This window comes from Aplidium turbinatum, chromosome 5, assembly GCF_918807975.1.
Source record: "Aplidium turbinatum chromosome 5, kaAplTurb1.1, whole genome shotgun sequence".
Taxonomy (NCBI): domain Eukaryota; kingdom Metazoa; phylum Chordata; class Ascidiacea; order Aplousobranchia; family Polyclinidae; genus Aplidium; species Aplidium turbinatum.
In genome coordinates, this window is record NC_137476.1 from 7,979,742 (window position 1) to 7,991,891 (window position 12,150).

General features: G+C 36.6%; 1 protein-coding gene across 1 annotated transcript; it reads right to left on the reverse strand.

The window, feature by feature from the left end:
- Positions 1-323: 323 nt before the first annotated feature.
- On the reverse strand, positions 324-9,247 carry LOC145770534 (PSME3-interacting protein-like). The gene is made up of 7 exons (XM_082582207.1): positions 9,013-9,247; positions 8,449-8,543; positions 4,426-4,524; positions 3,740-3,862; positions 2,862-2,997; positions 1,631-1,677; positions 324-1,315 (listed from the first exon to the last, which is right to left on the reverse strand). Exons 2-7 carry the CDS (start codon positions 8,540-8,542, stop codon positions 1,101-1,103), a joined length of 714 nt encoding a protein of 237 aa, XP_082438333.1. The 5' UTR covers position 8,543; positions 9,013-9,247; the 3' UTR covers positions 324-1,100.
- Between the last annotated feature and the right edge of the window lie 2,903 nt (positions 9,248-12,150).

The following is a 12,150-nucleotide window of genomic DNA, read 5'->3' on the forward strand; positions in this document are numbered from 1 at the left end:
TTTCCTATTGTGGAGGTGGAAAGCTGTTGCCACAGTTTTGATTTCGCTGAGTTTTAGTCGCCAGTTCTGGAGATAAGCTGCAAGGGTTTTTATGTCCTGGCAATGGAACTTGTCAAGCCTCTACAAGTATGCAAAATAAGGGCCGTTGCGTCAAGAGCCTCTACAACAAGTATGCGAAACTACCAGGAATAACCTATCAAGGCTTTGTCAGTTCGAGGACAAAGATTCAAAACAAAACCAGCTGAGGATGTGCCTTGCCATCCGTGAAATACAGCAAAACAAAAAACCCTGTCCAATCTTTAACCAACCTGAAAGTAACAGTATGAAGTGATTTTATTTATTAAAGCAATTATCTCCATCAAGTTTTCAACATTTTTGTCACAAACGTAGATTTTAACATTCCGCGTGGCCTACTGCAACACAACAGAAAAAAGATTTATCATAGGCAAAGCAAAGCTTTTCTTACCATTCTTGAATATGTCCATAACGTCCATTTGGTAGCTAAATTGCAAAACCACTGGGGTCACTAAAAACGACAAATCGTTCCATGCTATCAGTGTTACCAGATGTTTTTCATTTCTAGCAGAATTGCCAATAGCTTAATAATCAGTTTTATAATTGTATGCTAACGGTTACACGAAATTTGTCTAAACCCACAATACGACCATATTTAGCAAGTGTACTCTGACTGCTATCAAGAAGAGCAGATCAGCCTTCAGTCAATTTTAAAGCTTACATGTTATTATGGACTGCATAGACAGGTCGCTATGGTTGTAACCTAGTAGCTAAGTGTACAGTGTACAAACAAGTACAATAATATCTTATATTTTTCAATAAAAACAAAAAACACTTAGACTTAGAGTGGGTTCGATGCCACAGGTCCATTTGCTACAACAAATAAATGTCGTCCTGATAACAAGCACTAAATATTCTTATATCCCTTGTTCTGCATACGATTGATGACCAAATATTGAATTAGCAACACTGAAATTTATGTCCGAACTCGAAAATCTTCTGTTCCTCCATGGCTTAAAAGTTTCCTCCAACCACCGCCCATGTTGATAAGAATATTTCCAAGAGTGAAGTGCTCCTCCTGTGAGCTAAGGAAGCTCTTCGGACTCCTCGCTATCGGAGTCTATATCCACTGAGCTGGACTCACTATCATCACTGTAGCTTCCGATTCCAGGGAGCACCCCCACGCACTTCCTAGCTGAAGGGTAAACCACCCTATCACTACTAGCCAGTTCGGTATTCGAGTGAACATTTGCAATTTTGTTTTCAAGTCGCTCTGTTGATGTTTTCATGTCTGCTTCATCTATAAAAATAATAAAATATCTATCACAGTACAGTACAACACATCAAAGCTGCCTCTGTGCAAGCTGTAAGGATGTAATATGATGCTCAAATTGTAGCCTAATGGAATAAAGTGCTATGACCAAATCAAAGTGGCAAATTTAAAGAAAATTTATCGGAGCCAGGTCTTGATTATATCACTTACAACCATACTTGGTGGTATGATGGTTTTGGTGTTATAAAGTCGCTTAAATGTGACTGCATACAGTATACTTAGTTATTTATGCACGCACTATTACAAAAAGTAAAGATTAAGTAACTGTACAAACATATCCACCTTTGTTATTGTTGTCAGAAGTAATACTTGTATCTGATGTGGAGTTTCTGAAAAAAAAGAAAGAAACAGTTTATTTTAAAATAACTTCAATTTTTTGTAACAATGCTTGCAGCGTTGGCCTGATGTATACGAAAGCAAAAGTAGAAACACACAAGTTGTTTTATTTCTTCGTTGATTTCACTGTTACTTTCTTTCTGCTTTGAATTTCGCATTCATCAGATGTACGCTGAAGTATTGCCAGAAAAGATACTAGTCCTGACGAACATTCACACAAACATCAGTAATGGTACAAGAAGTTACAATTAAAAAATGTATAACATTGTTCCATCATGGAGCAATGTTATACATTTTTTAATTGCAACTTCTTGTACCATTACTGATGTTTGTGTGGCCTGCATCAACTATTGCCTTATGATAATTTAATTTTAAAACATGATTCGTTGTGAGAATAAACAAATGCACTATTAGAGTTGCTAAAACTCATCAAACGATGTAGTGGACTGTTGTTTCAAAATGGCAGAAACTATTTTCTAGTAGTAGCTAAGTGTAAGTGTCACACACTAATAGTACAAAGATTTATTCTCGCTTTACAATCGCCTGAAGACACCCAGACAGAAAATTAGTCGTTTTTTTACATTGATTCAACGTCTGGAGACGTAATGTAATCTAAAAAACGACTGATTTACTGTCTGGGTAGGCGTGTTATACCATATTTGTATGAGTTCTAACCACAGAAGCAGAACAGGCCAAAGTGCAGTAAAAGACGCAACACTGTTTTCAAATTTAATTTAGAAGGTCGGAGACATGACTCTTTTTCCAGCGAATTTCCTCTATCAGGCAAAAACTAATGAAGATGTGCTGGTCAAGATAAATCAAACCAGAATTCTCACCTATATGATAAAAAAGCACATCATAAAAAAATACTTTGGCCAAGTCATAAGGAAATAAAAATTATGCACACTGCTTTTTGTGGCAACATTATTGGGAACGTGCACGTAAAAAGTAGCATTTCACTTTTTCGATAGCTTCAGTCAAAGATCAACTTCATGCCACAACCAAGAAAATTTTAAATACAGTTGCAGACAGAAACATATGAAACGAACTGCAAGAATGACTGGAACCAGGAATATTTGTTATAGTTTGTTATACAAAATATATTTGTTATACAAAAAAGTTTACAATTTTTTTTCTTCTGAAAATTTTTTATTTCTATCGAAACTTTACAGCTTACCTTTTTCTTTTAACTGCCACTTTTATCAAATCTGACTGGTTCGTTTTCCGTTTGCCAAAAACAGTGCTTTGTGTTTTGGGTACTTTCTTCAGTTCTGGGTTAACTTGTTCACCAAGATTACGCTCTGCCACAGCTTTGTAGAATAACATTAAGAAAAAACTTTCAAAATTTAATAAGTTAAGTTACTATATGTGGTATAATACAAATTAATACATATGTTTTCCAATACGATTCTAGGAATCTAGGCACGTGAAAATTAAAGAGCAAGGTCATGTTGATCCAATTTTTCGGACCATAAGAGTCGGTTCATCATGAATTAGTGCCTCAGGGTGAAGTAGTGAATTCACATTTCTACTAATTTTCTACAGGTTCTCATTCACCTTCATCGCCGAGCTCGACGCAGCAGGCAATATGGAGTGACAACTCATGGCTTCTGAGCCATGACAGTGCACTCGCCCACAACACCATCAGTGTGAGGCAGTTCTTGTTCAAAACAAGTTGTAGCCTGAATATATCTCTCCTGCCCTTCATATTTCCCAGATATGGAACCGTGCGACTTTTTGCTTTTTGTCAGACTGAAATTTTTTCTCAAAAAAACTCGTTTGTTATCTCCAGAACAAATCAAGATCTCAGTGATGGGGGAGCAGAATGACCTTAAAGAGAATGAATTTGCTAAATGTTTCCGGGGATGGCAGGGTTGAATGCAAATGGGCATTGAATCGGAGGGGAACTACTTTGAAGGGAACAAATTGTAATTTATTAAAAAAAACTACATAACAGTTCTTATAACTTTATTCACATTACTTTGTTTGTCATATATCGTATATCAAAGCGACAGTTTTGTTATGATAGTTTTATGTCAGAACGATCAAAGGATATTTTAAATTCCGCTAATTCTTTCTTTATCTCATCATTTTTCTTCCGTTCCAGTTGTGAGGATTGCTTTGCCACTTCATCCAAAAAATTTACCTCATCCTTATCCACTCCACGAAATTGATTTTCTAAAAGGAAAAAGCAGTTTTTTCAAACTATGGTGATGATGAGTGACTTCAAACTTGACGAAAATACATGTGAATTGCTGTAAGGCTACACACTTTCAAAACAATTAACACACGACTGAACTAAAAACTTTTTCTTAAATCCAGCGACGGCTTCAGTTTATTTAAAGAATTTGTGGGGATTATTTGGGTAGGCAGTTTTTGTGTTTACCTTCCCATACCCATGCAAATGAGAAAGTTTCAGTGAGGTAAATGTAAATTAGCTGATATTTTGCAGGTATAGCTATATAGCGATATCTAGCAACTTTAGTTGATACATTTTCGCTGAGACTTCATTTGATCAACCACTATTGTTATTGCTAATGATGAAACGCCATTTTACAAATGTTTTATTTTTTTGCCGAGACTATTATAAGCTAATTCCTTTGAATATACAGATGCGCTGTGAGATTTTAGAAATGTCCGAAAAAGGCTGTCTCCGAATTGGATTCTCCAAATAGTAGTAGATAGACCGTGAAAAGATTACTATTAGTAGTCATATATGTCAACACTCAAAAATAGCATACTGAATTTGTGGGCTTCTTCAAACTCAGACTGTTTTTTATCTTTTTGTTCTTGCAAGCGTTCATACAAAGATCGTGGATCATAAACTTCCTCAGGTGCTTCTGCATTCAAAATAACAAAAGGCTTGTTACAAAAGCATGCAAAAACAACACAACCACTGAGCCAATATCAATGTAATTAAACAGCATGTGCCTAGACAACAAAACTCTAAGACTGCAACAAAGTTCTTGCATCAGAATATTGTCTGGGATTATTAATAGCCTATAAAATACATTCTACAACACACTTAGAAGGGGATGTGGGCTACTTAACATATACATATATCAGCATAAAAACAGCTAAGAGTGATCTTTCTGCATAATTACTGTATTTGTGATCATCAATGTAATTGCTTCAACTTCACAAATTTGCAAATATTTTGCAATTGAAAACAATTTAAAGGAAAAAAAATTAACACAACTTGTGTTACAAGTTTTATCTTTTCATGTTAACTATGTGACTTGTTTTCTGGTTCTCAATTACGTTTTTAGAAAAACTCCATCGTTTCTGAAAGTAACAAATGACATCCTGACTTTCAAGCGGCATTAAAATAAGTATTTCAACAAAAAGTGCTTTTATCAGGGTCACCGTGTTGTTACTGTCATCACATTATTAACCAACTATTTTTTACGGTTCATTTTATTAGGCGGAAATTATTCTGCCAGAATGGTGTTTGCCTGTTTGGACACAATGTGGAATTAAAAGAGCAATCACAAAATGTGCTATTATAATTTTGATACACACAACAATACCGCTAAATTATTACACGCGAGTAAGAAAATAGCTCTCTAATAAAAGAAAAGTATATTCATATAGCCTAACTAAAGTTAACAAATATAATAATTGTGTATTATTTTGTTATTTTTTGATGTTATTTCGTTGTTGTTGTTCGTTATTTGTGCATTTGCAGTTTGTGTATTATTTTGTTGTTTTGTTTTGGATATGGACAGCTTTGTCTGATGCAAATAAATTATTATAATACGATTTTCAGGGGCATTACTAACAAGCAGAAATTTTCCAGGGTAAATGGGCACATTGTCCGCAGAAGTAAAGAATTATTGCTGATGTAAAAAAGGTAGAAATCCAATCTTGGCGTCCATGCCATATTGTGCAACATATAGCAATGAAACCGAGTGGAGTAACAGGCACTTTAAGATAATTTACCAAAGCAAAAAATCAATCAGAAAATATGAAGAATTGTCTTGAAAATAAAATCCTGGTTATGCCTACAATGCACATTGCACAACTATAGAAAAGTATTGCCTAAATCAGAGGTGACGAACCTGCGGCCCGCATGCGGCCCGTCAAAGAATTTTGTGCGGCCCGCAAACAATTTGACATTCGCTCATGCATTAAAGACAAAAGACATCTCAAAGCTGTTTTATGCCTTCAGTGGTACACCTTTCCTTTGCTATTTTCTTGCCCTAAAGTCCAGTGGTTCCCAATCGGGGGAGAATTCCCCACTAGGGGGGAATTTGGCAATTTTCAGGGGGAATTTGGTTTTAGGATTGTAAACCTTTTAAGCCTAGTAAGTTGGCTTAGATTAGAGCGTTAAAGAGGAAATTATTATTAGATTAACTCCCGATTATTTAAGCAACTGTGCACTGACAATCTGACATGGGTGCAATCCATCAAGTAGGCCTACTTCTGTTTCACGCAAATACTAGATGGCTTTTAAGAGGAAACGTAACCAAACGAGTGTTTGAGCTCATAGACGAGCTTAAATTATTTTTTGACCTTTAAATAAAATTGAAATTTGTTTCATTGCTGAATGATGACAGATGGATTAGATTCTTTGCTTATTTGGTTGATATGTTTGGTCCATTGAATAAACTAAATCTACAAATGCAAGGAAAAAACGCCAATATACGGTATATATATATTCAATTGCCATCTCTGTTTAAAGCAGATTGCTCATCAACATGGGTTATCTGTATCGATGAGCCATTGACATATTGATACAATGGGAATTTACAAACTGTAGGCTACTGCTTCCATGATGGTTCAAGGAAGGTTGGAAGAGAGTGATTGATTTATGTCATCGTCATTTGGAGATTGTTTTAAGGTACTAGAAGGCTCTGCTGTTTTCTTCTCGAGGGGAGTACGTTTTGTCTGGCCTCTACATTTCGACCAGCCTGGTTTGGGTGGCCCTTCCAGGAGTAGATACCAGTACCGTTCAGCACTTAAAAATGCTTTTGGAAGCTTTCACCAGCAAGCTTGATAATAGTTGAAAGAGAAAAGTTAGAATGAACAATTAAACATGTTCCCATATTTAAAGAATTATCATTGGTGCTGGTTGTTGATGGCAAAGAACAAGTTCTTTCAGAGTTGGAAAAAGAATTGATTTTGCAACATCTCACAGGATTAGAATTAGAACTGGAATTCATTCGATATTTTCCTGAAATTTATGACGATGAGGTTGATTTAATACAAAATTCATTCACATTGTTGATGGAAAAACTTCCCGATAAATTGCAGGATGAATTTTTAGAACTCAAAACGGATTCTTGCGCAAGAGACTTATTCAGGAAAGATATCAATCACAGGATTTTGGCCATTGATGTCTAATTCCTATCCCAAAGTGGCAAAGAAAGCTACTCGAAGTATCCTTCCGTTTAACTTATCTATGCGAATCAGGTGTTTCAACTCTTGCAAATGAAAACAAAACAAAGAAACAGATTAGACGTGTAGAATGATAATCGTTGTGCTCTTTCCAATACTCTTCTACGACGTTCATGAGTTATCGAAAAAAAAAATCACAAGATTCACACAGACTGTTAAATGCATTGACTCTTAGAATTTTGAATGCCTATTGCCCATTCTTTGAATAAAATACTTTTCAGCTACGTTCTTCTTTAATTAAAGTATTTTAGTTTGAAAAGGAATATTGCCAGCTAAAAAGCTTATTACTAGTGAAAATTTAGTTTATCTTCCAAAACTTAGATTAAAATATTAATGTAAACGAGTTTTTAACAAACTAAATTTATAGGGGATTTAGATTTGAATATCGACTAAAAGGGTCCACCGGATAAAAAATGTTGGCAACCACTGCCCTAAACACTAACTTTCAGGGTTTAAAGTTAGAAAATAGGAAAGCTATAAGGTAAAGGTGTGAAAACACTATTCACCAATTTTGATCGATTCCAATCTATGACGTCATGGAATTTTGACGATTAAAAAGTTGTGTGGCCCGATAACTCATGTGTAATTGACAAAGTGGCCCGCGACAGCAAAAAGGTTCGTCACCCCTGGCCTAAATGAATCTATAAAGCCATAAAACAGTTTATAGTTATTTTTACATGATTTCATTGCTGTGTTGATTGATTGATTGAATCTTTATCCTCGGACTGGGAAAGCTTCTTGCAGAGCTTAATCCTGGCAGTTTCGCATACTTGTAGAGGCTTTGAATCACTGACGCAGGCCCGGTCACCGAGATTGACAGAGTGAAGTTTCCGATTGTTGAAGTCTTGTTGCCGGGGAACTATTCCATCCATTAGATGCCGCTGAATGGAGAGCAGTTCTTAACGTGCGTTGCTCAAGCGCACACCCCGAGAGTCGAACCAGCGCCGCTTGATCTTGAAGCTTCTTCGTTCCAGAAGTGACGCGCTAACCAATTGAGCTATCGGGGCGGATATTGTTGTACAATATAGATGCCAAGACCGAATTTTTCCCTTTTTTACAGTGGCTACATCGGATTTCAGCCTTTAATACATCAGCATTAATTCTTTGCTTCTGCAGACAATGCGCCATTTTAAGCCAGGGAAGTTTCTGCATTTCTGCTTTTTAGTGATGCCCAATTTTCTGAGGTCCTTGAAAAAAATGGTCGCAAATACACGCATGGACTATACCTAATTACCTACCTATATTAATAGTCTCATATAACCAAAATGTAATCCATTTCTGATCCAAATGGCCTTCTAGCAACATAATCTCACACAACATTATACTTTTCTTGATGTTTGCTAACAAAATAAAAGATATCTTACCTTTTGGATCTTCAGGTTTCCGTACACGTTCCCATTCTTCTTGTCGTTTTTTGCGTTTTTCTTCAGCGTCACTTTCACTAATAAACTTATTCATGCTAAAAGTAAACACAAGTAGGATAAGTGAATAAAGAAATAACAGTTAACCTCTGAAGTACATGTAGCTCCACACAGAGTGAAATTTACATGACTTTTGACTCTTTTTTTATTTGTTTAAAAATAATGTCTAAAAAGACATTATTAAAAGATAACTACGGACAGCGGCCAGTGTTTCGATCTTTCGATCTCTTCAGCGTGGTAAAATGAAAGTGAAAAGTTGTCTTGAAAAAATGGTTTCTGAGAGTGATGTAATAAGCCAATGAGAATTGATTTAATTTTTGATTTCAGACTCCAGCGAAACGTAATTTTACTGCCAATTAGAAGATGTGACTTTTTTGACATGACCTACATGTACTTGAGAGGTTCCCTTAGCTAACAGCGTAACAAAGGTGAATTCTTCGCTAAGAATGGATAGGAGTACCAGTACCTACTCCTACACTAATCAACGCAATTTAGTACAAGTCTTACCTCACAATGACTGGCTTTGATCTCTGAGTAATATTGATAAGGCAAGGTTGGTTACAAAATTAGATTAGGAGTACGGTAGGCTAAGTTTTGGTATTACAGTAAGAAAAGGCCTAGGGAACCTGAACTTGCAACCAATAATCGGGTAGATGCAGTATCCTGCTTTCCAGCGATAGTAAAATTGTTAAAATCTGATCAGAAATGAGAAAACTGCAGCACATTTGGTGAAGGCACTATGAACGTTTTAAAATCTATATCATATCCATTCCACTTCATCACTTATTCCGCGATTTTTCACCCTTTTCCTTCTTCCCAAAAGTAGTTGCGCTTTTTTGTGCAACGTCACATCGTCTGATGACGTCAATGACCAAAATGGCCGATTCAGTAAGAAAACCGAAAATTCTATGAGTGAGACTGAAGACAATGAACCTACTTGCTCTTCATCACTTTTGCTCACATGACACGCAAATACAAATCTAACGAAAAAAGCTTAGTGAAACGTTTGACTCATACGCGCCGACTTCCGGGGGGCCGATGCCCCCCATAAATTTATGGTTGAGGGGCAACAAAAATGGCTATTACAAGTGGTGTTTCAAAGATAAAATACTTCGCGATCAAGAGATTTAGATCATTTAACCAGCATTTCTTGAATTGGGGTAAATTTGCCCCTGGGGGTAAATGAGCTACCAATCAAAATCCACATCAGTTAACAGAACAGAAAAAGCAACGAGCAAAAAATAATGTTTTTTGCTGAAGCAACCCAAGTTCCTGAAGCAATAATCCAAGAAGAATTTATAGAATTAACAAACGATCCTTTTGCAAAAGATGAGTTTCACTCTTGCAACCTAGAGAAGTTTTGGCTTAAAATGCAACATTACTATCCAAGGATAGGCATTCAAGCTCTGAATCTTCTGGTTCCATTTTCTTCAACTTACCTATGCGAATGCGGCTTCTCTGCATTGCTTACTATCAAATCTAAAGCAAGAAACCAACTTAATGTTGAATCTGATATTCATTGTGCACTACTTTACCAAACATTGAACAACTCGTTTCCAAAAAGCAAGCGCATCTGTCGCATTAAATATAACTGATGTAGGCAAATTTTTTTTTTTTTGCTTTTTAATCAATGAGCGCCATTTTACATATTAGGGGTAAGTATGATAAGCATCTTTGTTAAAAGGGTAAAACATACAAAAAAGTTTAAGAACCACTGATTTAAACTGACTTAAAGAATGCCGAAAGCGAAAAAGCCTACGTTGCTCTTGCCCGCTAAAACAGCAGCTGATCACATGGCTTTCTCTGGCACGTAAATTACTACTGAGATGCGCACGGCACGCACGCTCAAAGTCACACACTGTTTATCTTCCCGCGCGTGAGGAGCAACTTCAAAGTCAAAACAGGTGGTAGCAAAAAAGCAAATGCGAGGTTGAATGTTTATTCTCATTTCACAAGTTACCAACGTCCGTTAGATTTTTTGTGACTTCAAACATGAAAACGATTTTAGCAAACTTTATCGAGTTGAAACTACGACACAACGAACAATTACGTGAATACAGCTTGAAGAAAAAAAATCATTTAAATTTCTAAACTGTCATTTGTGTTTTGCTTCAATAAGCACTGTGTTGATGTATTGTAAAAATTTATACATCTCATACACTCATCATTCACCAACATACACTCATCTATATAGCCTACACTCCTGCACTACCGTATATAGGCTACTCGAGTATAGGTCGATCTAGTGTAGAAGTCAAACCCTAACTTTTGAGCTGAAAATCGATGATATTTCCTTCTCCCGTGTATAAGTCGAACAGCTTATTCCCGACACTAAGATTCGATGGTTCATCTAGGATTCTAGGTATTGGCATTGACATACGGTATGGAAATTTCAAAGTAGATCGTAGAGTAACTTACACTGCTGGAATAATCACGTAACTATCCATGGGATTATTAAGTAAACCAGCTAAATTAGACAGGCTATTTTCAACGAGATTTTTCCACTGTGATTCAGCAGAACGCATTGTTTTGTCAAAGGGAAAATCACTTGCGAACATCTCGACCTATACTCGAGTATAGGCTATATGGCAGTGACGTTCGGTGGCTTAAACCATTGGGAAAGCAACTTGGAAATATGGTGCAGCAAGGTAGTAGACACGAGGGGCGTAACCGTCGGGCGAAGCCCGAAGGCGTGTTGCCGAAGGCAACACTTCCAGCGGGGGGTCTGGGGGGCCTCCCCCAGAAAATTTTAAAAAACACTTCCAATTTGGTGCGCTCTGAGAGCATTTCCAAAACAAAATCTTCGGACTTTCCCAGTCCGAGGATAAAGATTCAATCAATCAATCAAACTGGGACTAGTCTAGAATGTTGGCTGCTTTTTTAGACTGAGCACAAAAACTTATTGTCAATGTCATCTGTAAGCATTTACGACATGCATTGGACTGGTGCACTAGTAAAGAGCAAATAATTAGCCTATAAATTAAGCTAGTCCATTCTTGAAGAACACTAGTATGTTTGCTCTGAACTTGTGATGTCAGTCTATTGACCCAAAGAATTTGAAAAACACTTGTGCTGTTTCAGTACTGGTTGGTTAATGTACCCTTTGGAATTGCATGTCTTATTGTAGAATCTATGTTTTTTTTGGTAAGAGAACCAGCTTTATTTTCAGCGTACTCAGTAGCCTATAGTTACAAGCCCGAAAATCACTCATGCGTAGAGGCTGTATTCCTTTCGCCTGAAACCAAGACGGACTACATAGAGGCCATGACAACGTACAATGGGATTGTTAAAACTGGGGGCAGACAGTGACGTCATAGTGCCATTGTCTTCAATGAAATTTCTCTACAGATGCTTCCATTTTGCAGTGCGTTTAGTTCAGGGTTTGCAGTGCGTTTAGTTCAGGAATTATCTTACTTTAATGAATACCGGTACAGTAGCCTACTTAAGTTAGAACTCTAAACTTGGTAGGAATGCGATTTATCGGTGTCCTATATCAGCATCAGGATGAAATAGATCGATATTGGAAACAGAAATAGCCTACTTTGATTTGTTTTGGTATTTCAAAATATGTTTTTTTCAATCGTTTTGAAATCCAAGCAATTTCTTCATTTGGTTGTGCCTATAGTGAAAAACTGGAGAATCTCA

Bases quoted from the DNA above. Each gene is read 5' to 3' on its own strand.
- LOC145770534 (XM_082582207.1), bottom strand. From the start codon at position 8,542: ATGAATAAGTTTATTAGTGAAAGTGACGCTGAAGAAAAACGCAAAAAA. The intron at 4,525-8,448 runs GTAAGATATCTT...TTTTGAATGCAG, and splicing joins GAAACCTGAAGATCCAAAAG to AAGCACCTGAGGAAGTTTAT. The intron at 2,998-3,739 runs TATCCTTTGATC...TGTTATTCTACA, and splicing joins AGAATTAGCGGAATTTAAAA to AAGCTGTGGCAGAGCGTAAT.